Here is a 25,334-nt window from a genome sequence, read left to right on the forward strand (position 1 = left end):
ATAATATCTGACCTAAATCTCCCCTCTTTTAGTTTAAAGTCATTATCCCTTGTCCCATCACACAATAGGCTTACCTACTCAACCTAACACTACAAAAGATACTCATAAAGCAACTGAAAGGCAAATAATTCATAAGTTACGTAAAATAAGAAGAGACCTGGCATAAAGAAATTACCAGTATGATAATAAGTTAATTCCTATTGTTTGCATGAATGCTTCTGCAGCAAATAATTACAGAACTGCTCCTCAGATTTAATACAGCAACTCAGGAGCCAACAATGGAAAAAAATTAGATGTGGATCTGAGCCACAGCACTTTTTATCCAAACCCTTATGTGAACTTTGGCAGAACTCAGGATGCTTCAGGTTCAGGGGATTTCTTTATGGCTCATCTTGCTGTCTTTACCTGTGTGTGCGTGAAATTGGGAAACTCACTTAGAGAATAAGAATTCTGCACTTTTTTTTTTTTTTTTTTTAAAACAAAGGCATCCATTAAGCTATTAAAGGGTATTAAACATTGACAGAACAAATGCAGAAAACAGACAAAAATACCAAACTAACCTTTGAGCTGTGTTGGTTTTTTGTTTGGTTGGTTTTTTTTTAATGATCATCTCACTACACTTTAGGAAAAACATGACCATTTCCTCACTCAGTTACCAAGGCCAAGTTGTCACTAAAACTATTATTGAAGCAGCACCCAGAACATTGTTAAACATTTTGCAAATAGAGGAAAGCAAAATTATTCCCTTGTTCAAGTACACAGTTCTTTCATCAAACACACAAGAAAGAAGTGCAATAGACAAGAGCTCTGTAATTACATCCACCATATTTCAAAAATCAAAAGCTGGGGATATTTCTGATTTTTTTTTCCAAAGGTCATGAAATAGCCACATTAAAAACAAAAAAAACAAACAAAAAAACCAACATATGCACTTTATTAAAAATATCCTGCTCAATTTTCAGCTGGCAGCTTGTTAACTCTGAGACTGCCAGGCCTATTTCTTAAACTGGGCAACTCTCAGTAAGTCTCTGTTAAAAACTGGTTTATGACAAAAATTTTCACTGCCATTCCCTTTGGGCAGAAGAACAACCCTAACACTTGTCCACTCTCATTTGATTACACCTCTCTCTTAATACACCATTCATAACCCTAAGCATCTGTTCCACTGGCCTATTTGCTCCTGGTAAACACAAAACAAGTTCTATTTCACATACCTAGAACTTTGAACAAATAGCTTGTACTGCTCAGACAAGCATTTCAAAAGGGAATAGAAAAGCCAATCTATTTTGGAGACCTAGAATCTCTTGTGATATTATGAGATGTACAGTACACGGTTACTTTGGAGCCAAAGGTCAGGAATTACGTTCATCAGGTGTGACTTATTCCTTTCTTCAGAAAACACTCAAATTCCACACTTCTAATAAAATGATGCGGACCTACAATAGTTGCCTATGCAGAGCTTGTCAAAAATAGGGAGATCAATGAGGTCAAGTGAGTGCTTCCTAATCTGCTTAGATGGCAGTGCTTCCAGATAAGGAACAAGGTACAACAGAATCAAAGATAAAATCAGATGCAGAGTATTAAACAACATTTTTTTTTAAAATAAAATTACATGTAGAATATTCTCAGAGCCCTGATGAAGAGTATCCTTTTCTTCCACATTTTACAACCCAGTACAAAAATCCACTTTCGTTTTCCAGACAATCACTGACTACAGACAGCATTATTCAACAGAACACCTCTTATGGGACAGGTTATGAAAGCCACAGAACTCCTTTTCCAGCAAGCCTCCATTTTCCTGGGGCAATCTGCAAAAACTGAAAATTTTTCTGACTCAATTGGTACCAAACTAAAAATGGTGTTTTTACCTTATCTCTGTCTAGAGCAAAATAGACAGGTCCAATATCCTTTTCCAAGTCACTTTCACGTTAAGATACCATGGCCATAAGGCAGAAGACCACTTGCACTACTGTAAGACAGAAGCTCACGAGCTTACAACCAGCTTACTTTGTGTTAACTCAACAATAATAATAATAATAATAATAATAATAATAATAATAACTCAAACCAGTGACAACTACCTGCATGTCCAGATACACTGCTAGTGGTGGGCAGGAACTTCTAATGGTGTCAGATTCTTCTCTCTTTTACCCTTGTTCTTGTTGAATATCTAGCAAGCATCCATATCTAGAATTACTGCAGTGTATGCTGGGGCTGAGAGATGACGGGACTCAGTTCAAGTACAAGATGACTGTTAAAGTGATCTTTATACTCTGAACTATGGACACTAAGAACATGAGCAACTTAAGTTATGGCAGGAGAAAAGTAAACTCCCTGACATAGGAAGAGCATAAACTACTATGGAAAAATGAGAAGTAACTACCCACTGCTCCAGTTCACTGCTTTTGCCAGAAGCATCACCTAATGGAAGGTGGACAAAGGGGAAAAGACAACTGAATAATTCTTCTATATCACATCCCCTACCCAGGAAAATACTCATTGTAAAAGTCACCTGTATACTTGCATCACCATGCTAATGGATTAAAATCTGTTCTCTTTCTAAGCAATCTCACATCTTTAGTAGATCACCTCTTTTATCCTCACTGGCATCCATGAGACACTCTGCTCACTTAACTCATTTTAAAGAGTGCTAGCGTGTTTACGGGTCAATTGTCCCCTCGTACAAAATCTAGTCTTTTCATAGGTCTACAGCTTGAAAAGCGAAGGTAGTAAGAGTATGGCAACTTTAAATGCTCTGTGCTAGGAGGGGGCAAGCCCGTTTTCAGTCTCCAGTGATTTCTCCACAGATCACAACCCACTCTGATGTGCCATTGCAGAACATAGCTGAGGCCAAATAGGCAACTTAGAGCACAACAGAAACTGTGTTTAGACTGTACAGGAGTTCTGTACAAAAATACATGTCCCTTCCAGTATTAATCTGGTAGAGCAAGTTGTTGCCTTAATGATAGCCCTTTCCTACACCAAGTGAAGCAGTTTCAGCAATTTGTAATTAATCTAATAGCCAACACAACTTTTATGTACAGACAGATTTTGCCAATATAAATGCATAAAGTTAACATTCATGCCAAAAAATGTGAAATTCTTACGATCCAGCCAAATCAAGATAATTTCTTGCCAAGTAGCTCAAACAGAAATGCAGCAGTGCAGAGAGACCTCCCTGACAAGTTTTCACACCCTTTCCACTTCTATGCATGTAGATTCCACAGCTGTTAGGAAAAAAAAAACAACTTTCAAAACCAGATTAGTGAAAGTGAGTTCTCACTCTTCACTGTCTTCATTTTAAGAAGGGAGCAACAGCATGTTCAGTTCAAGTGTAACAACCCACAGAAGCTTGGAGACAGAACGTGAAAAAGTTTTGCTTGTTTTTAAAGGTGAAAATATACCCAACAGAAAGGCCTTAAGGAGCTCTAACTACACAGGCTGATTAGCACAGTCACTGCAGTGATTTTTCCCTCCCTATATCAACAATTATGTTTGCTGTACCAATGTAGGCTGCTCCTGCACTGCGCACTGCAGGCGGCACCCAGCCAGGACTAGGAGCCTTCCAGGGCGCCTTCTGGAAGCCATTAGTTCCCCCCCACCCCCTCCTCACATCTCCCTTGCAGGTGCGTCAACATGAAAAAAGCCACTCAGGCCCCAAAGACTTTGTGGTCCAATGCATTTGTGGTCGGTGCATTTGTATGGCAGTACCATTCTTTGCACTGCCTGTCCCACGCACAGACAGCTGGAAGCAACTCTGACCCCCATGACACAATTCAAAGCCTCCTCTGTTTGGCTTTTTGATTCCTGATTGACACATTCACTGCCAGGCGAGATAAATGCTGCTGAGAGGACAATGTTCATCTGCTCCGACTATTCTTGTGAAGGACTTTTTTAGAATAATAAACAAAAAACATCGGTGCACTTAAGTGTCTGAATAGAGCTGGAGATAGACAGAGAGCAACTGGAGTGCTTTACAGAGGCTGGCAAGTCGATTGAAGAGTTAATTGTCTGGGTGTACAATGAGTTTATTCTGACTGCAAACAAAGAGCGCTCTCTTCCTGCTCCTGGTCCTTCAAAAGAAAACGTGTCAAAAAGGCCTGCAGCAGCACCCTGTGTGAACAGTGCTGCTCTGGTCTCTGGGATTCCGTGCTTTAAAACTAGAATCCTGAGATTCAGATAGTATCTCTGTAAAATGTCGTGTTATTATTTACTGCCTGACTTCTCAAGCTACTCCTATAGTAATTAGCCAAAATAAACCTGCCCTCTTCTTATTCTTTACAGCTTTCAGCAATCAGCTCCCTTTGAAAAATAAAGGCACAGTGAAAAACTACCTTTCAGACCCAATGCTGGGGACACTTTCCCCAGGATGAGATCCAGTTTTATATTATTTGAATTGCTCCATTTAATAGGACTCCAGTTTAACAAAGCAAGTTGCCCTATGTCTCATACTTGGGAAGATACAGAACCCCAATCCACATCTGGACCTGCATTTCAGAGCTTGCACTATAATAGGTCAAACCAACACAATGTCCAAACACACCCCCTGCCTCTGGGAAAGTTCAGATCCAGATTCAGATTTGAACTCTGCAGGTTGAACCAAGCCCTATGGTAATTACCACTTAAATACCTGACTCATATAAGTTATGCAAACCTTTCTGGTGAGGAAAAAAAAGTATCTTTCTATTACTGCTGTACAGAGAACAATGCAGAAATGAAAACTAAGCCCTTATACTTTACTATTTTGATGACAGAGCTTCTACAGATTTTAGTGCCAGTGTGGAGAAAGGCATAAATGTTGTTCTAGGAAAAAGCAGCATCCATAAAAGCTTAGATAATTATGCTTTCTGGTGATGTTAAGTTTGCTGCAGTACTTGTAGAAAGTTGTTATTTTAACCAGTTACAGAAATGTAGCATTTCAAAACATGTTTTTCCCCAGGTATATGGGCACGCTACCAAGAAAAAGACAAAGCGAGAACTTGAAAATAATTACAGCTAGTATTCAGAGTACTTATCTAATTCAAACTAGAGTCTCACACCTTGCTCCCCCCTTTCCCAAACAAAGGTTCCAACTATAATGCTATTAACTTGGCAGTAAAGCAAGGAGCTTCAAGTTTGTGTGATCTCTATTTTATTCTAACTTGTCAGTAATAAATGAACTTTGAAGCCAGAGAAATAAGATTTCTTGTTTTCTCAAACTCTGCACCTAACTTTTACTTTTAGAACAATTTTACTTTTAACAAACAATTTTAGAACATAAAAATAGTGCTACATGCAAGCTGTGAGTCCATCCTCACCAGTCATCTGAGCACAGTTAAAAAATGCTAATTTTATTACCTGTTAAGGAATGAAGCCCCAGCTCAGTTTCCAGACTCTGCTTCTGTCATCTGGGAAGTTCTCAGACAAACTGCCTGTTGTAGCAGACTGAGATTTCGCAGCTTCTAGCAACAGTCTTAACAGATAAAGGTAAGTGAACCTGCAACCACCACTGAGCATGGCTGTTCTTCTTATACAGCAGCATTAATTTCAGTGGTGTAAGCTCAAGTACAACATTTAGGAAAGCTATCACATTACTTTCAAATCAAAACAAGTCATGAAGGGTACAGAAAGAGGCTCCCTATGGAAGCAAAGAAGAGTTTTCATTCTGCTATGCACCCATCTATCCTTCGAAAGTCTAAAGTTATCTCCCTACTGATACCCATATCTAAGAAAAAATGGAGGAAGAGCTAAAAGACCCAAGGGGACTAGATAGTTTATGGAATTGGTCATCATGCACAGCGATAAAAAATGTCCATTACCGAAAATTGTGACTTCCCGAAGAGTTGTGGCCTTTTTCCTAATGGACAATGACAGCTTGCAGTGAGAACCAACTGATGGCCTTCACTGATCATAAAAAAGCCTTCCTGTGGCAAGTGCAATACACAGCCATAAATCCAGCACTTCCCTTCCTCCTCTCCCACTACCCCAGTGGAATATTTTTCCTGGAGAAAAAGATCAAGGTAATGAAGAGGAGAGAAAGGACTAACTTCAGGGAGAAAAATGATTGAAAGTAAAGAGAACTGCTATACTAAACAGTGAATAAAAGAGAAGTAGTCCTTGCATCGATGTAACAAAAATTTAACTCAAGCACGCATCAATATAGGTTATGACAAAATTATTTGGGAAAGCTCATGTCAAGCTGCAGAGGGGATGTTAGGTATTCTTGTCCCAAAAAGAAGTACTGCCCATAGTAACAAAGAGAGAAAAGGAATTAAGTCAGAAAGAGGCAGCATGGTATATGTCCAGTCCAGGCAGTCCTGGAACAAAACTTCTCAAGTACAGTGGAGATAGAACACAGAAACAGAGAAGAGTGGTATTTATAAGGGTTGGGCAAATGACAATCCCCCTTCAGCAAGAGTTGGAGCATGCACTTTATGCTATGAATGTGCTTTTCTTCCCAGAGCAGAAACACTTCCATAGTGACAGCATTACCTGAGTGGCAAAACCAAGGCATGTACAACAGACAGCTTCCTCTAAATACACACACAAATGAGATTGAAGAAGTGGAACAACAAGAAAGAGTCTTTTCCATAGCTTCCCATTTGGTGGAAGCATACATTTTCATCTCACTCTTTAAGTAACAGTAGCATGATATATACTGCAAGATTTTAAACCCCGGTTTCTCATGTTTGAATCATTTTCCATTTGGATCCTTCTGCCTTGAGAGCATTTGAAATAAAACAGGGAATATAAAATTTCTGCCCAAACAATTATTTCATTCCAGAATACCATGTCTCATAACAAGATTTTAGCACTTGACACTGCCTCAAACTTGGACAGAAGTATGCAGAAAGCTCTACAGCAGCGTTACCAGCTGCCTGAGCACAGTTAGACAAAAGCAGCAACAGCCATATCACTTTTGTTTAGTCTCTGATTTAATTCCACCTAAAATATATAAGACATCTACTTTGAGAACCATCAGCTTTGATGCAAAGTAGCCTCTATTCACCACCACACCCCTCCCCCTCCCGAAACCTATCCCCTTGGCTACCTCTCTCAAAAGGCTGCTCAGAGTCCATAACCAACTCCCTCCTTGTTGCTTCCAGACTCTGTAAGAGGGCAGGCAGTTGCAGCTGTGGAAAAGGGAGCAAGTGTCTAAAAAGCAGGCAAGGATATTGTGATTTTAATCTTAGATTGCCTCACTGAAAGAGGAAAGAAGTAACGATCGTTGTGAAAGCTTCTTATGAGTAATTATCAGATTCCTCAGTTTGGGAATGTTTTAGTAGCTACCTGAAATATATGTTGGCCTGGGGCAAGGGGCACGAAGAGCGTGATTAGAATCTCAGTCTCTCTTTGCTCTTTCCACAGCATCACACACACACTCCCTTTTCTCCTCTCCTTCCAGCGCTAGTCTCTTCAAGACAAAGGCTCCATAAATTCCCCTACATCTTCAAGGAATATAGCCTGCAAGCGGGGGATGGAGACGGCACAGCAAATTTCCCAGATCAATGGCCATTTGAAATTCAGACATATGGCTGAAGCCCTACAGCTGCACGTGTTAATTACCACACGTGTCCCCTGTAAAGCAGTCTGTTAAACACAAAAAGAAAACAGAAGAAAAAAAAAGCCGTTCCAAGGGATTAAGCAAATAGTCTAAATTTTTGACCCTGCTCCCCCAGACACATGGCCATGTATAAGAACACAAGCTCCCTTCCTTTCTCCCTACACCTGCATGCTGAGGAAGTCCAAGACCCCTTGCATCTCTAGCCATGTGCACTGAACCTATCACAAAGTGTACGTTCACCCTTCCCGCTCCCCCTCTCCCTCCCTCCCGAGCCTCTTCTCTCGCCAGCCCCTCTCCCTTTCTCCTTTGGAGGACTAATTCCTGGCTGACAACCAGACCTAGTCTTGGGCTTACAATACGCCTTTTCATTTCCTCACTGCAAAGAGAATGGATACCTCGCTGCTACGTGTGTATTGCATATGCGCAAATGAGGGAAAGCAAGAAAAAAACTTGTATCTTTCACCATTTCTTTTTGCAGTTTTGTTTTTATCTGAGATGATTTAAATAGAATGCAGATGTTTAAGTGAGCGAGTACAACTCTACTCTCTGAAATCAGTGCCCCAGCTAGTTCATCCCAGGATGTGCATTTAGTCTGAAGGAGCTTTTATGTTTGATTATGAAAATGAAAGAATTGTTCTTCTATGTGAGAGAAGGGACGGGGAAGAATGCAGGAAGGCAGATGAGCAGAGTAATTGAATTGTGCCAAAAGGCTTCCAAAGAATCTAACAAGCTTGAGAAGGAAATCAGTATATATGGAAAAATGCATGGTTCAACAAAAATGAAACAGGGCACAAGTGGCATCTTATCCTCAAACTTTAAATATTTGTACCTTAAGGGAAGGAAGATCATTACACAAAATAACAAGAACAGGACTGAGCTTAAGGAACCACCATCAACTAAAGGTGTTTTTGTGAGTAGCTGAACAGTCATGATGAAATCTGTCAGGTCCATATACTTGAGAATTGTCTTGCTGCAACACCTAAAGGTCTTACCAGAATCTGAGCACATTAACATTTAATAAAAGACACAGATGCAGCCCAAAGAAACTCAGTCTGCTAGTAAAACTCCTCCCATCCCTTCCTTTTATCAAAGCATTTTTTCAATATATCTCCCTTGCTGTCAGCGTTAAACAAAATTCCAGATAAGTGCATGTAGGGAAACTATTATTCCAGCTATGTTTTTATTCCCAGGGGTACCATCTCAGGAACTTGAACAAAGACCATGGTTGCCTGTCCAGCCTCCCCATCTCTTATTTACAAGCATACGTGCTCTGCCTCTATTCAAGTTTCCCTGTAATAATTTTGTAGCTTATCTCCCATATAGAGCAACGTTCATAGAGGTTATTGGATAAAGGACCTGAAAGGAAAGCATTTCTAGTCAGTTCAACTGAACCACTGTACCCAAGATTTGAAATACATTTCCTGTTGCGTTACTCTGATTTAAGGAAAAAAGGTAATATTTAAACATTTAGATGTCTAGATTCTTCCACGGGATACAAATATTCAAACAAAGTAGGGTCACATTAGGCTAGTGCAAGAATAAAGCTTCTAGCTTAATTTATCTGCACAATCCATAAATTTCTCCAGCTTATCCTCAGGTTTGTTTTTAAGAACAAATAACTGCAGAAGACAGGAAGTCTAGCACTATTAATTTCAAAGTTGTAATGATGCTGTTTTGTTATAATGTTATAAAGTTATAATGATGCAGGATCTTGAGAAATATATGGCATAACAACTACGACATTTTGGCATGTTGATCCAGATGCTCAAAGAGCTTATGAAGAATTTATTTTTTTAACAACTCCTTAAAAAAAGAAAAGGTGTTGAGACCACATAGCTACAAAGTACTTAAACAACAAAAACAGTCCACAGTTTCTAGAACTACTCCTTTTCTCTGCAAGCCGTAATTGGTCAGACACCAGGAATCTCTGTATAGCACATAAACAGTTAATAATACCTAAACAGATGTTGCTTAATCAATTGTTAGCCTGCTTATTAGATCTACTCACCAGGCTGCTCAATACCACGACTTAATCATTTAAAAACCTTTACAGCTGTCCTTAAGACATTACAGACCTGAGTAGCCTGTAGATTGCTATAATAACACTTGTAAACTACAATTTTATTAAGTCATATTATATAGACTAACCTACAGATTAGAACTGTTGCTTTATAGATGAAAGCAGAATTCTTGCATTATATCAAACAAAATATATGTTTTAAAAAAATTTGCCGTCTGCCAATGAAACTTTCTCCAGACTCAAATTTGATACATATGTTCAGAGGCCTCAGAAAATGTCATGATAAAAAACCATTTCAGAGACATCAGCAGTGTGGGCACCCAAATGGTTTGGTTTTAAATTCTACTGTTTATGTAACAATTTTGAAGTTGAATATATCTTCTAGTTTTTAACATTTCAAAAATCTGTTTCATTTATGAGATAAATCTAGGTACTGCTTAGAACATTTGTCCGTTCTGCAAAATTGATCCACTATGGGTGGTGGTGTGAAATTCCATGCTTCTTTCCTCAAAAAAATGGATCAGGATTCTCTGGTAAAAGCTAGATTCTATCTTACAAAATCAGTACTATTGGCAAATTGCAATCTGCTATACGTGTGAAATCCACTTGCTTATTACAGTTACATGTAATTGACATTTAACATGCAAATGTGCATGTTGTATACAATACAGGGACAGTCATAAGTACTAAACTGAATTCTTAATACCTGCAAACAGACAAACCTGCCAATTAAAAGTAATGATATTTACAGAACTATTTTGTATAATGAAGAAGCAAACTTCAATTCTCACCCTAAGTTTGCTTGGAAATACAAACACAAGCTAATCACCGCCTTATGTGATACAGACTCCATCCACAGAACTGTTAATCTGTGGTTCACCAAGGCCTTCTCAGGCCTTTTCCAGCATTACTGTTACATTTATTTCTCCCTGTTCTTCCTCAGCCACCAGAGTTCTCACCCAGGTTCCTGAAAAGCAGCACACACTCCTGTTTCTTCCTGCCCCCTGTTCAATTTTAATAAGGTAGACTGAGAAACTACTTCTATGTCTACAGGTCATCAGCTATCACTGCATGGTGGGACGAATCAAGCTTTTACACTTACAGAGAGCTTCACACAGCACAATGCACAGCAAATCTAATACTTTCAGGAGTAGATGGCTTACATATGCTTATCTTTACTACACGGAAACATACTGTGCAATTCCTGCATGTAGGTGTATATTCTACCCAGAAAAGAAAGAACAATGTCAATCCTTGCTTAGGAATACTTCAGAAACAAACAGTTCAGAGAACATTTTTTTTCCTGAAAATTCTCCCTCATCCATGCTTAAAAATTAGGATATTATTTATCTTAAAATAAATAACACAAGGGATCCAGAATCGTCTCAGTAGCACTGAGGACTTAGCACCTGCCCTAGTAAATCTGTATTTCCCTCATCTCAGTGATGGAGGCCATGCTACACTTCTGTCTTTCCCAGAGCTACCACAAGCTGACCAAGACATCACAAAACATCTTTTCACTACTTATCAGATCAGAGGGATGGGAATAATGGAGTGCTTGAAACCTGGTTTGTATAATAGTACAGCTCTGACCCAGGTTTGATCAGTACCTTACTGAATCCAGAAAAATAAAGAAGATAGAGTGTAAAGTCTCAAATTTGGGTCATGTCTCACCTTGATGGCCTTGTCTACTAAGTGGGATGTTTTTGTCAAGATATCATCTGTCTGTTCATACTTCTGAGACGTACTAATCCTCAGAGGCAGCACTCCCCTCCCACAAGCAGGCAGCAGATGAATTGGTGCCAGCTGCACCTGACTTCCTACCACCAGCAGATAAAGCTTCAAGGTCTCCAGGTACAAATGTTTCCATTTATTTACATTAACATAAGCCATCCTCTGCTCAGGTTTACCTGAGGAGAGCAATTCGCCCTTTACTGTTCAGTCTAATTACTGATGCAAACTAATGGCTCATTACTGATTCAAATCGCTACTACTAGTTGCACAACTAGTCCATTAGCATTTTCTGGAAGTTAAGACTCTTGGAAATCAGTAGGAAGAGAGCCACAGAGTGGGCTCACTTACCCACAGCTGTAGCTGAGGTTCTCTCTGCAACTGAGCCTGCCTCTGTGACCATTTCGTAAGGAGGAACACAATTCTACATTTTTAATTGACAGGAATTTTAAGTTGTTCATCTTGGGCTCCTCAAATTGCTTCAGTGTTTTCTTGTAGAAAAACACACTGTCTGCAAACTGATTGGGCAGAGTTTTCACAACTCCAAATGTAAGTGAAAGCACTGAATTCAATGCCTGCATGTAAGACAGTAAGCGTAAAACTTCTCAAACCAGATTTTACCTCTTGTGGGGCCCATCAGAGCTCACATTCCACTAACATCACCACATGTACCACAGGCTCAGGGAATTGCAGATGCTGTTATCAGCTTTGGCAATAGGGAAATAAAGCTAGTCAAAACAAGCTTGGAACTTCATACACTGCAAGAGACTTCATGAAAGAAAAAGAGAGTTCATACCACTCAACACTCTTCATAACAACAGACACTGATATTTCAGCCAGACTGTATTTACCTGCACTTGATTCATCTTTTAATCCCTGATTATAGAACCACACTTCCTTTCCAATTTCCTTCATTCAGTTGATATAAAATAGTATCAAGATCTCTCACACGGTGTCTAGAATAGTTACAATCACTAACAAACAACTATCCTCACCTAAATGTTCATTTCACTCCTTTTGAGACCCCCTCTCCACTATTAATTTACTCAGTTTCCAGTTTTATTCCGGAAGACTGCATGAGTTTATGGAAATAAAAATTTACAGGATTGTTTTTTTATATCCCTCCACCTCGTGATCAGCCTGCTTTTTAGAGCCTGCTTGGTGACTGAAAGGCACTACTCCTAGTTGCAATATGCCAAGTCTGCATCATTGAGTTCTAAAGCCTCAACATTCCACAGATAAAGAAAATAATTTTTCTGTGTTTGCTTGTTTTGTTTCAAACGTGTGGCATAGCTTCCCTTTGGCTGGAAAGAAACAAGCTGCATTCTTTAGGCGGTGAAGAAATCCAGTTATGTTGGCTCCCAGTATGCTTGTCACTGCATCTTCATATTTTAAGAAGTTCCCAGTGGGAGAGAGAAGAGGAGATCCAGCACTCTAGGGGACAGTGTGCATCTTCCAAATCTCTCAGGCTTTCAAACTAAGTAGCAGCTGGAGTGAATTAGTGCAAGAAGCTCCTTATAAGAAAGGGCGCAAGCAGGAATAAGTAACAGACAGCAATCAGCAGGTTCTGGATATCCTAATTCTACCAAGAAACACTGCACTAATCTGACAAAAATCCTGGGCACTTTTTCCACCTGCCTGAAAGAGCAGCATGTGTCAGACTAGATGGGCTTCCTCATCTCCTAGCCATAGAAATTCCTCCCTCTTTTTCACTTCATGGTTGCTCAGTCTACCTTGAGAGAGAACAGACCACTTCAGAACAGTATTGAGTAGCTTAACTTGGTACCTGAAGTCATTTGCTCAGTGACTCACCACTCTCTCACAGCACAGAGACCAGGATAAGAACCTACTTCCACCAGGATGCTGGCTGTGAGAGCAGAGCCAGCGGAAAGGGTTGCTTGGCAGCTGGAGGGTCAGGATAGCAGGGCACACAGAGCTAGGCACTGCTGGACCAAGCACTGCTTGAGAGGCAGTGCTGTTCCCTTACTACCTGTCTTGATAAGGGCATGGACTGAAGTATTTGGAAAACATCCCCCTTGGTACAGAACAGCTGTGCACCACGTGGAAAAAAAAAAAGTGCACCATGCAAGGAAGTAAAGAAGCAGAGAGTTTTAGCCTACTCCAAAGGGCAGTGAATGACAGGGGAGGGACAAAGACCTTATCAAGATTCAGTTCATCTCTCTGATGAACTGCAACTTGGGAGAAACATTTGCCACTGAGCACAAGGCCTCAGAGATGAAAGGGATGAGAGGTCATAGAGGGTCAGACCAGTGCTGCCACAACACCACAGCTGAAGCCAGTAAACAATTTTTTTTTTCCTCCCCAAAGAGAAGCAAACAGAATCCCAAATGGAATGAATTTGATCAAATAGATAATGCCAGCTGTTTTTGAGGAGTGTCTGCTGGCACAGACACAGGCAATATAGAATAGGCAAAATCAAGCCAACAAGGTACATTTTAGCTGCAGTGCAGATCTAGCCCAGAATTACTTTAAGAATGGGAATTGAATAATAGAAGGTTCAAGTGATCTTGCATCAGCAAAAAGGCCTATAGTTTACACCAGGTGAGTTTGGGCACCTCTTTCACTGTTCTTCCCCTCCCCCACTATTGCCAGCCTTCTCCCTTACCCCACTCTCCCCCCCCAGAAAACCCCACCGCATCATCCTGAGTGCAAAATGCCACTCTCTTACCAAATGCAGACCTTTCATTTTGTTTGTTTCAGAGTCACAGTACTAATAACTTGCTGGGCATTTTTTAGTGAATTCCACAGATGCAGAAAGATTCTGTCTCTATTTCCAAGGAAATAGTCACACTGAACATTGCAAGTGTGCATGGAAATAGTATTAACACCACACTGCAAAATGCTGCTTCAAAACACAGCAAGGAACGCACTGCTCAGTCTCCTGCAAACTCCACACGTGCTCATTGTAAACATTAGCTTGCTATCAGCTAGATTTTTTGAAACTGCCCACAAAGGACACACACATCCTTCAGTACTATCAGCCACATTGCAACATTCTTGCTGCAGCCATGTTTCTTCACACCTAACATAATCAAGGATAAGAGGGACCAACCTTATTTATAAAACTTTCAAGCAAACTGAATTCAGCACAGGAGAAATGGTGGTAAATGTCTGAATTGCAAGTCCTGGAGAGCCTGGCTTCCACACTACCATATAAGAACATGTCATCACTTCCCCAGGCCCAGCTCTTCTCTGCCTTCCAACAACAGAGCATTTCACAGACATGAAACAAATCAATACTGGCTATTTTAAAGTTTTAAGTTTGGTGCCAGCTTGATTTGATTTAAATTACCTTACAGGGCAAATTGCATGGGTAACTGGTATTACATCATACAAAAAAAGCAGCAATGAAAACATGGACAACTAGAGCATGGGATTTAAAAATACAGCAGATGTTTTGTCAGCACTGTTGCCTGTTCTCTCAGACTGGATGGGGCCCGGGGCAGCCTGGTCTAGAATTAAATGGGGAGGTTGGTGGCCCTGCATATGGCAGGGGGGTTGGAGATTCATGATCCTTGAGGTTCCCTTCCAACCCTGGCCATTCTGTGATTCTCTGAAGAAAATTCCCAAGAGCCACTTCTGGAACTACATGTCAAGCCAATGACCATAAAGCCATTTCATTTTATCAGCAGTGAAACAGCCTGCAAACAGGAAAGACGTATTACTCCACATCATCTCATGCCTGCATCATACCTACTGACCTCTAGAAACTAGGCCAAAGCACTTGGAGAAAGAGACGTATTACTGATAGCTACCCCCTTTCCCCTTCCAACATTATTTTCTTCCTCCTACATGACAGCTAACACACTTGTAAAGTCCCCCCTTTCACTTGTCACCTAATAGCCTAAGCATATCCACCTGTACTGTTTCCCAGGCAGAGCAGCCTCCATCCAAATAACTATTTTGCCCTAAAGCCTTGAAAGGTACCAACATCATACAAAGTTTATTAGCTCCATATTTCACATTCCTGTATGAATAGGACAAAGGAAATCAACTTTGAGAGTCTTAGCTATTCCTTTTCCTCTCGAGAGAGCCCATTCTGTGAGAATTTTGATCCAGAAACCCTGAACTGGAGGTATAGAGAGGAGTCCGCTGTGCAGTGAGGAAATTCCAAAATCTAATTCTATTGAGAATGGCCAAAACAGATGACAGAAGTTCCTAAAATGTGCCTCTACAATACAGATATTATCACTGATCCAGTTTCTGCCAGACTCCTCCTCATTCTGCCCTTTCTGTATTCTTGCAAAGGGAAGACTTTACAGAAAGACTCTAAATACTCAGCTAGAAGGGCCACCAGCCTTTAAAGAAGCCAGACCTCCAGTGAACAATATGCTTCAGGGAAGCCAGGCTGCCTGTTCTCATTTCAGGTTTTGTTACCACAAATCCCATTTTGGATCATGACAACATCAGTCAAGAAATGCTGATGAAAAAGTCAAATTCATTTTTAGACTAGGCATTTTTCACTAGTCAAAAGGGTACTGCAAACTCCCTCAAATTTTAAACCAAATTATTTCAGCTTCTGAAGGCTTTCTCAATTTCAGAAGATCTATACAGACCACGTAATAATCGCTCACAAGGATTTTTTCTAATATGGAGGAGAAAGGCTTATATGGAGGCTTCCAACAGATGAACACATGGAGAGGATGTAAAGTTTACATGATTGCTTGAAGCATGCTGACCCAAAGGGAAATGTTTTCCTTTTCTTGACAGCTACTGAATGCATAGGATATTTCTCCATCCACGTGATCACACTTCACGTTCCCGAAATAGGATGCCACAGGCAGCACGCAGAACAGTCAATTTATGTTACAAATTTTAGATTAATTCCTTCCATTTACAGTTCTTCTGTACATTCCAGCCAAAAAAGTTCAGATGTTTTTCCCTTTGCTTCTGTTTCTTGCGAAATTCTGTGTCAACTGCTTCTAATTCTAAAAGAGCAAACCAGGACTATTCAGGTAGAAAGCCTACAAACAATACCACTCTAAAATAACACAAGAGCGACTTGCTTGTACTTCAGGCCAGACTAGCAATAGTTGTATTAATAGAATGATAACAATATGTTCACATGCCAATTACACAGGCCGTGAGGTTTAATAGATAATTACAGGTTTACAGAGACATCTTTATCTGAAGTAAGAAGAATGCTTTACCCTTCAAGTCTTAAATTAATAGTTTTTCTTGCCTCTTTCTTTTCCTTACCTTTTTCTGAGCTCCCATAGACAACAAATAGACTGGAGAGCAGATACATTCAAAATGCATCATTGCTCTGAGCATAACAATTCCTATTAAGTGACAGTCCCAGCACAGGAATGTGTTTCAGATTAAAATCAGGCACCAAGGTAGGCATTTTCTTGCATTTTTAAGTCTCAGGGGCAATTGATTTAGAGTTAGTAGTAACAACCTTGCTTCATATATCTAAACAGGAACTACTCCCAGGAAACTGTCTTCATTCTCACCAGTAGGAGGGAGATTGCACTCAACACACTTTTTCTACTGTAAGGGGAAGGTAAAAAGTTGACTATGAGCAGGGGGGTTAAGGAGAAAACGGATTGAAAAACAGCTAAAGGACATCTAAAGACAAACTTGATTGCTCATCGTGTATGCTCTAGCGGCCATTCATCCCATGACTATATCAGTGAACATAAATTGGAGGACACAGGGAAGGCTTACTAATACACAAACGAGAGGAACAGTGACACATCCAGCGCCCCACCAGAAGAGGTGAGGACTGAAGAAAGCAGCAAAAGGAAAGATGGCCAATTCCTAATGCACAAAAGAGTAAAGTTTACAAGAGCAGATGAGTTTTAACATAGATCTGCTCCAATAGGCCAGAAGGCTTTATGCAGATCAGTTTAAAAAACAAAACAAAACAACAAAAACCCACAACCAACCCATACACCTTTACAAGTACATATAAGGTCACAATCATGACTGCAAGTGTTTCCCTAATCTCTAGGGATTTTACTGAGAAATACTTGTAGCCAACATCAATGCAAACAAAGGCTGTCCTACACTGCTGTCTCTTTGGGAAGCTCTGCTTTCATTTACCATTTCTCAGCTGACAAATACAGAGAAGAGTAAACAGTTTTTCATCCATACAGTAATGCACAAACAAACTGTCATCTTATTTCTCCTACTGTAGGGGGAGGTCTAAAAGCACGTAAGCCTCTTACACCTAGAGCTTTGAAACCCAGGTTCTAAGTTATCTCAACAGACTTGGCTGGGGAACTATTTGCTATTACAAAACAACTTGCTGAGGCACAGGACTCCACTCACCTTTCCTCCCTGAGTTACCCTGGCTTGATGGTTTATCAGTTACAGAACCTAAAGTGGAAAAAAAAAAGAAAAGAAACATTTTTAGATGCTGAAGGATCACACAGAACATGTAATATTACCTGAAAACAGTCAATTTCTCAATCTAAAAAAACATCTGTTTTAGTTGCCAACAGCTTGGTTTACAATTCAGAGATCCTGTGGTTTCAACCAACTGAGACAGCATAAGGAAGTTTTATGCATTAACGTTGTGAAATTAGGATGTGGGTAAACAAGAGATCTTTAGTATTTGGATCCAGTGATTTAAAAGAGTTTAACACAGCAGCGCACTAGTAAGAAACCTGGAATAAATCCAAGGACAAGAAGGAAAGATCAATAAGAGTCACTTCTTTGGTTTGCAAACATCAAGAAGAACAAATCACAAACAGGTGGGGAGAGCATGCAGGGGATGCAAGGGGCAGTATTCTGAAGGAAAGGGATTAAGAGGGACAATTTCCAGAAAACTGATTTCAGCCAAGCCCTGAACATCCACAGCCATCTGAAAAGAGACATTAGATAAGGTACAGCAGGTACTTGAATAGGACACATCCTGTTTACTTAAATATACAATTAAAATTTCACATAATATATATGATTCTGCACTTGTTTCTACAGTTTTAGTGCTTCAGCGTGAATTTTTCACTAAAATTTCAGCAGAAAAGCGCAAAAATCCACAGCAAGCATTTCTTTTTTTGACAAACAGTTTTAGGAAACTGATTCTTCCATGCACCATTACCAAACAGTTCCAGTGACTACTGTCCCTTCAGGAAACATAGATCTGAAGTTGGTTTCAAGGAGGCAGCTTTGACAGCACCAAGAGTCCAGTCAAGCCCTAAACTTTATTGCCTAAGCACTTGAACTTGCAGACCAGTTTACCACAGGTCTACTGTCAAATTACAAGAAGGAATCAGGTACGCAATACTAGTAGCCATAGGCTAACTTATAGTGTCCTATAAAACACAGTGACTCTAGATTACTGGTAATGCAATTTTACAAACAGCTCAAGAATAAGTGAACAGATGAATAAAACATATTCTAAAACACGCTCTGCCAGATCTGGAATGGTGGACAAAAGCCAAATTCCCCTATAGATCTTACTTTCTTTCCATGTACATGTGAAACACCAAGCATCCCCTCAAGCCACAATACTTGACCCACTGGTCCACAGATATCTCCACACTCAACTTGAATACTCACGCAAGTCACTGTGTATGCTTATTACCACAGCTCACCCTACAATCAAGAAGATGCTGGAGAAGGTGAGAAGGATTAAAAAGAAAGGTTTGACTGCTACCATGCTCCCACCTAATGGGCAAACTCTGCAAGGTGTGGGAGCAGAAATGCATCAAATACCTGCAAAGTACAAACTGTCCAGCATGAAGTGAAAGGCAACAGTCCCTACATGGGATTACTTAACATGTTAGACAAGCCTATGCCTACTTTCTTTTCTTTTGTAGGGCAATGGGTCATCATTCTAGTGTCATTTCTAAATTCTCCCAAACTGCAGAAACCAGCTTCCCATCTCCCCCTGTGCCTGGTATTTGCAATGGCCACTGCAGCTCTGTTCACAGCCCGTAAAGCTAAAATCTAAACCAGGAATTTGTGCATATGAAAATATGAAGCCCTCCTCCAGCCCCACTCCTTTTGAGCTGTGGCTTGCTGTACTGAACTGTGGGGAGAAACAAAACTTTAGTTTGCTTTAAGTACAGAAAATGATGATTTGCAAAGTCTGAGTGCATTTCTGCCAACCTCTGAAAGCAACATGACTCCATAATCCAACTCAGTGCAACCTAAGAGCCATTTCTTTTAAGTACAGCTTATGGAATAGGAGTTATCCCATTTGCCATTGGGGACCCCTGTTTTTGGTGTACATAGTAATACTGCAGCTTGTGCCTCAGCAACCACAAGCTTTGCTTCCACTCTGTTACCTTAGAGACTTTTCTCAGTGAGCCTTTTAAGAGTGTTAAGTACCTTTGGTGCCAGGTGGAAATGCCACAGCCCAAGCTTCCTTTAGGGTTCCAAATGCCAGCAAGCAAACAGGGAGATACAAGCAACAATTGCAGTTATAAATGGGGTAAACTGGCTGAGTCACCTGAAAAGACTAAGCACTCTGAACAGGACATGCCCACCCCATGCCACTTCAGTTATCAAAAAGGTATTTGTTGAAGCCACTCCCACAGTACCTGAACATACAGGAGTTTTGTTCTGTACAGAAGAGCCGCTAATAGGCTTGCCATCAGGTGTCACACACCAGCAGTATCCAGTGTAGGTATGGCACTGCACCTGTTTGATAAAGCAAAGAGCAGGCATTTCATTTCTCACTCTCTCACCCACCACTGCTATTACAAATCACATCTCAGTGGAAGAGCCAGCCCTGAAGCATCACAAGGAGATACTTCAGAGCAAGAAAGTCACGCAGAAGAGTATTGTTTGGTGGACGCTTTTTTTTTTTGACCAAGACTTTCTCCTCCCACCTCTCCCTCCCCAAAGAAAGGCTGTTTTTTCTACTCCTTTAGCTGCAATTCAGGAGGTAACAGAAGTTACAGAAACTCAGCTGAGAACACTTCACTTTGGGTATGCAGCAATCATGTCTCAACTCATCCCATCCTTTGCTAAATGTTGTTTACTATTCACTATTAAATAATCTCTCCTTGGAGTCCCATTGCATCCCAGCTGGAATGAGGAAAGGCCACCTCAGACCATTTCCACAGCCACCGCTTGAGAGAAGCACTCTGTGGGAGTTGTGAGAGCATTCTGTTCGGTAAACACAGCTAGAAAAACACAACATTTCACTTAATATATTAACAAACTTTCTCCAGACAGATTTGAGCTCACTCTTGTTACTATGTCAACTCAAGCAGCAGGAGCAAGATGCTTGCTCTTTGACTATTGACAAGAATTTCAGAACATTTGATGAGGGATGCATGAGCCAAACGATGCACAGCACAAGATTCAGTTACCTCATGTTTAAAACGCTGTATCTGAACTTAACATTTAGAATTCCCTAGCTCTTTCCATCACTGTGGAAGGACACCAGAATATCTAGCACATATGTGAGAAAAGAAATCCTGACCTAGCCTGAGGTGCAGTCTTAGTGATGTCTATGCAGATATTATTCCTGTGGCACTGTAATTTCATCCAGCTAAACAAATCTCATTACATCTTTTGCCTCATCTTTCACAGAGCGATCAGCGTTTAGAAAAAATTGAGGATGCCATTTGACTTCTCTTGAGACAAAAGTAAATGATCATCATACAGGCATCTGTGTGTAAATACTATCAGTTTTCAAAATGCTTCCTAGTAAACACACTTTCAGTTGTGGCCAAATCTGTGCATCAGTAATATCAGCATCCTGGAATGGTATAACAGTTCTTACACTTCTACAAGCCCTAGAGATGGCTCTATCATAGAGTTCTGATAAAGCCATGGAATTGAATCCCTTCAGAAACCTTTTAATTTTGTTTTTAAGCTGTTTTCTGTCCATTCTCTGCCTTCTCCAAGGAAGTTCACTGAAGTTGATTTCCCTTTTCAGTACTCTCCCCAGAGAACAGAATAACGATAAGGCATTTGCACCATTCCCTTCATTAGGGATCCTTCAGAACCAGAGTAGTTATTCCCTTTCTTGCTGACAGCTGGCTCTGATTCCCTAAGGTAGCGGAGTTTGTTCAGAGACTTAACGATGGTCTTTTTAAGAGGCTTTGAGTATCACATAAAACATGATCTAAGAGCAATTATGCCACAGTACCACGTGTTTATCTTGGATTTTACTAAAGCACAAAGCAATCATTTTGCCTCAAGCAAATTCACATTTAGCAGCCAAAATCAACAATACTCTCATGTACCCACATTACTAAATCCACTCTTCCTGCTATCTGCACACTTTCTTTTTTATTCTCTCAAAATAACACAAAATTGATTGCAAATTATTTAAAAGCATTATAAATATATTTAATATACTCAGAATAGAAATGCTTGGATTTCCGTGTTTAATGTTTATCTTTGCTGATCTTATGCATATTATTGCATTCCCAACAGCATAAGATGCTGGCTTTACATCTGAGACCTAATAGTAAAAAAGAGCAAGATCATTACACTTTATACTATAGAAGTGTCTGCATTTTGGATCAGTTTTTCAGAACTAGAAATCCCAACTCAAGTGTTTTCAAACAAAGGTACAACGAACACTGTTGGGTTTTTTAATTTCTGTTAAAACTTCTATTTCTCTTCTTTAATTTCTATTTTTTTTCTTTTTTAACATGAAAATGTGAGAGTATCATTTCTTCTGGAACTCCTAATATAGCTAGCATTTTTTTTTTAAATTCAAGTGAATTGAAAGCCCTTTAGTCAAACCTTCAGAAAATAAGAGTTGATGGCAGGGAAGTCCAAAAGGTGTACTGACAGATATAGGACAGACACTGCAACTGAGAGTATGGTATGCACTTTATTCCACTGGAAAGTTACCTATTGCATACCAATTCATGCAATTCAAGGATATTACAGTGATACAAGCAAAGAAATGTTGTGAATAACTAAAATGAAACCTGGTCTCTATACTGGTATGAGATAGCACCTTTCCATAAGAAATAAGAATAATAAAAACAAAAATCTCAAACTGACAGCTTTCACACCAACCACGTATTTCACTGTAGCACAAAATAACTTCCCTACAATGGTCAGAAGGAGCAATGAAAACTCAGCCTGTGTCTTTTCATTACTAAAGACAGGACAACTATGAAAAACATGCTCCATAAACCTCAAAAATTTACCTCAGTTGGCTTTCCTGAATGTCTTCGTGAAGAGATGTTGCCTTTCATAATGATACCTGGAAGGGTCTCAGCGCACTAAGATGTTATAAGAATATTGGCCTTACAGACTAGAGAGTTTACATCTTAAAGGTGTGAAAACAAACAACAAAACTGGAATAGTCTTCATCAATTACACAGCACTGCTGGTAGATTTGAAAAATGTAAAGGCAATAAGCTGATCCAGTACCTCCTAAGCATTGTGTGTAGACAAAATAAGACATTGTAAAGCATTAATTGTTCCAGAGTTCCTAACAGCAAGGAACCTTGGAGATTCAGTTGTGTTTTGTTTTGTTTTGCATTTTTTTTTCAATGAGTTTCCAGTGATCTTAGGCTAGAGTTGTGTTTCACATTAAAATTTTCTACTTGAAATTCATCCTCAATCTAATCTTACTCCTACAGTAACAAGATTTTTAAATACTTAGTCAGAAGAGTAGAAATGACATAGGTTTACTGCACAAATCTCATCTTTGGTTACTGAGTTTCTCATTTGGGTTATATCAAAAGTGAGTCTGACTCCTCTTTTTTTTTCCCCCTCTTCTTAATCTTCTAAAGCTGACTATGCTGTGACACATAAAAAAGACATTATCATTTCTACAAACAAAATAACTAACCAAGCTCCAGAATGCTCAGTGCTGCAGGAAAGGCTAATTACAGACAGCTAGGCATCTCCAGCTGCCATACACCTGTCCAACAGCTAAACATTTAAAGTTACATAAGAGGGAGCCAGAGAAATAAAATCTGCAAATCAGAGGTCTTCCAGATTTCCCACTAACAGCTACACTTTCTAAATAAATAAATAAATGAAAATAAAAAAATAAAAATTGAACTGCAGTTTAAAGCCCTGTGAGCATCGGCATCCCTGAATATGCAGGTCAACACCCTTTTCACATTGCTGGGGTGAGAGATATGCCACCTTAGCTGTGCCTCAGCCAAACGATAAAAAGCTCGAGGTAAAAGCCCAACAAAAATTGCTCTGCTGCCAATTAAGAGTGTGGCAGCAGCTTCTTATTCCCCCGTGCCATCACAGTGTGTGAAATTAAACAGCAGCTACCACTCTAGCCACTAGCTGCATGAATGAACACCTGCCTTCATCCTGTTCATTACAATATGAAAGCTTCAAAACTACGTTCACTGCAGACACTTCTGCCTCTTAATTCCTGAGGGAAAAAGCCACCAGTGTTTGGATTTCTTCAGCACCTCAGCAGCAATGCCAGAATCAGACTGCCAAGCAGTCTTCAACTTCTTAACAAGCAAGCCACATTCTCCCTTCTCAGCCTTTTGACAAAGGTGAATCAAGGGGATGGTTAGAATCATAGAATCACTAGGGTTGGAAAAGACCTAAAAGATCATCCAGTTCAACTGTTCACCTATTCCCAATAGCTCCCACTAAGCCATGTCCCTCAACACAACATCCAGCCTTTCCTTGAACACCCCCAGGGTTGGTGACTCCACCACCTCCCTTGGCAGTCCATTTCTCCTTTTCCCATCTCTGCTCTGGTTTAAATACCTCACAGGACTTCCTAGACCTGGACTGTGTTCTTTTTTCTTCCAGGCTGTCAGCTGACTACTGTCAGAAGCCTGCCTTTCTTTTACTGACAGCTTTAGGGAGCAACTAGCCTACAACTTAAGTTTGAGCTTCTTTGGGATTTCAGTCCCTTAAACTGTTCTCATCACTTTTTCTGTTCCCTGCTCGCACTTACCTCTTCCCAAATGACATTGTGCAGACACATTCCCATATTCCCACCAAGGCTTTCTGCAGCACCTTTTCTTACATCTACGCACTGGTTCAGGAAACATTTGTTTCATGGCAATTTCACTTTTAATATGATTAGGGAAAAGTGATTTGTGGCAAAGCATGTCAGCCATGTTCAAGAGTACTGCCAGCAGACACATTCTGCACAGATACCACTTTAAGCAGGAGAGCAATCCCCAGCTAAAGTCGCATTAATCCTTTCGGAAGTCACTTCAGAAAAGTGACTCTTAACATTAAGGACGAATGATCTTATGCTGTCACTTTCTATGAGGTTTCCCACTCGTGTTTTAAAAACCTTTTTCTTTACTCTCTGGACTGGTTGTTCCTTGAAGAAATGCCATAAATATACATATTTATATCTCAGCTGCTCACAGGCAGATTTGAAAGGAAAAAAACAAAGCTAAACAGTGGAAGGAGGTGGCAAAACAGCAAGACATCACAAAAAGCCACACAAAACTATATCCTCAGAGTAAGGTTAAGATTATTCACGTTCATATTCATTTGTCTGAAACGGATTCTGTTTAAAACCTCAGCAACCTTTTCTAAAAAAAAAACAAAAAAAAAAACTGCTTGGGGGAAAACTATGAAGAATGCAAGTCTCTCTCAACCCATGGCAACAAGCCCAATGGCACTAGGCAGCAAAAGAAAGTGCACAGATTACCCAATAGAGCCTGTTGTTTATGAAGAACAGATCACAGCAGGTTAAGTGCAGCATGGAAAGGGAATGGCATTTATGCAAAACACAGCATAACAACAAAAAGGAGAGAGCCAGTCTTGGGAACTGAAACTGGTTTTAGCCATGTCCAATTCTGCACAACAGTACATGACCTCAGTTCTGTACAATTAATCAAATTACTCCTATCAAACAAGCATCCTTATGTTCTGAACAACTCAAATTTTATCTGCCTGCTTATATTACTATTGATTAATCACTAAGAGCTTTTGTTATATAAGTAATATTCCTCACATAGTGACTGGAACATGGAGAAATAGCCTTACTGCATTTTCCAGAATAATTCACCAGGACTGTCCCTATATACAGTCATTCTGTTGTGCCTTCAATGCCACCACCTCTTCCATACCGAAGATCCACATTACATTTTTAGATGTACAAACAGTACTAAAAGGGAGGCTTGATAAGGTCTTGGC

At 40.0% G+C, this 25,334-nt stretch overlaps 1 protein-coding gene across 1 annotated transcript in view; it reads right to left on the reverse strand.

Moving 5' to 3' along the window:
• The window catches only part of SMOC1 (SPARC related modular calcium binding 1), a gene marked incomplete at both ends in the record, with an annotated part of 120,045 nt that overhangs the window by 43,234 nt on the left and 51,477 nt on the right, over positions 1-25,334 (reverse strand). The window contains 2 exons of the mRNA XM_079537449.1: positions 17,592-17,639; positions 19,811-19,910. Of these exons, the coding sequence (XP_079393575.1) occupies positions 17,592-17,639; positions 19,811-19,910 (148 nt within the window). The remainder of the gene's footprint in view (positions 1-17,591; positions 17,640-19,810; positions 19,911-25,334) is intronic.

This window comes from Tetrao urogallus, assembly GCF_951394365.1.
Source record: "Tetrao urogallus genome assembly, chromosome: 6".
In the NCBI taxonomy this organism is placed as follows: domain Eukaryota; kingdom Metazoa; phylum Chordata; class Aves; order Galliformes; family Phasianidae; genus Tetrao; species Tetrao urogallus.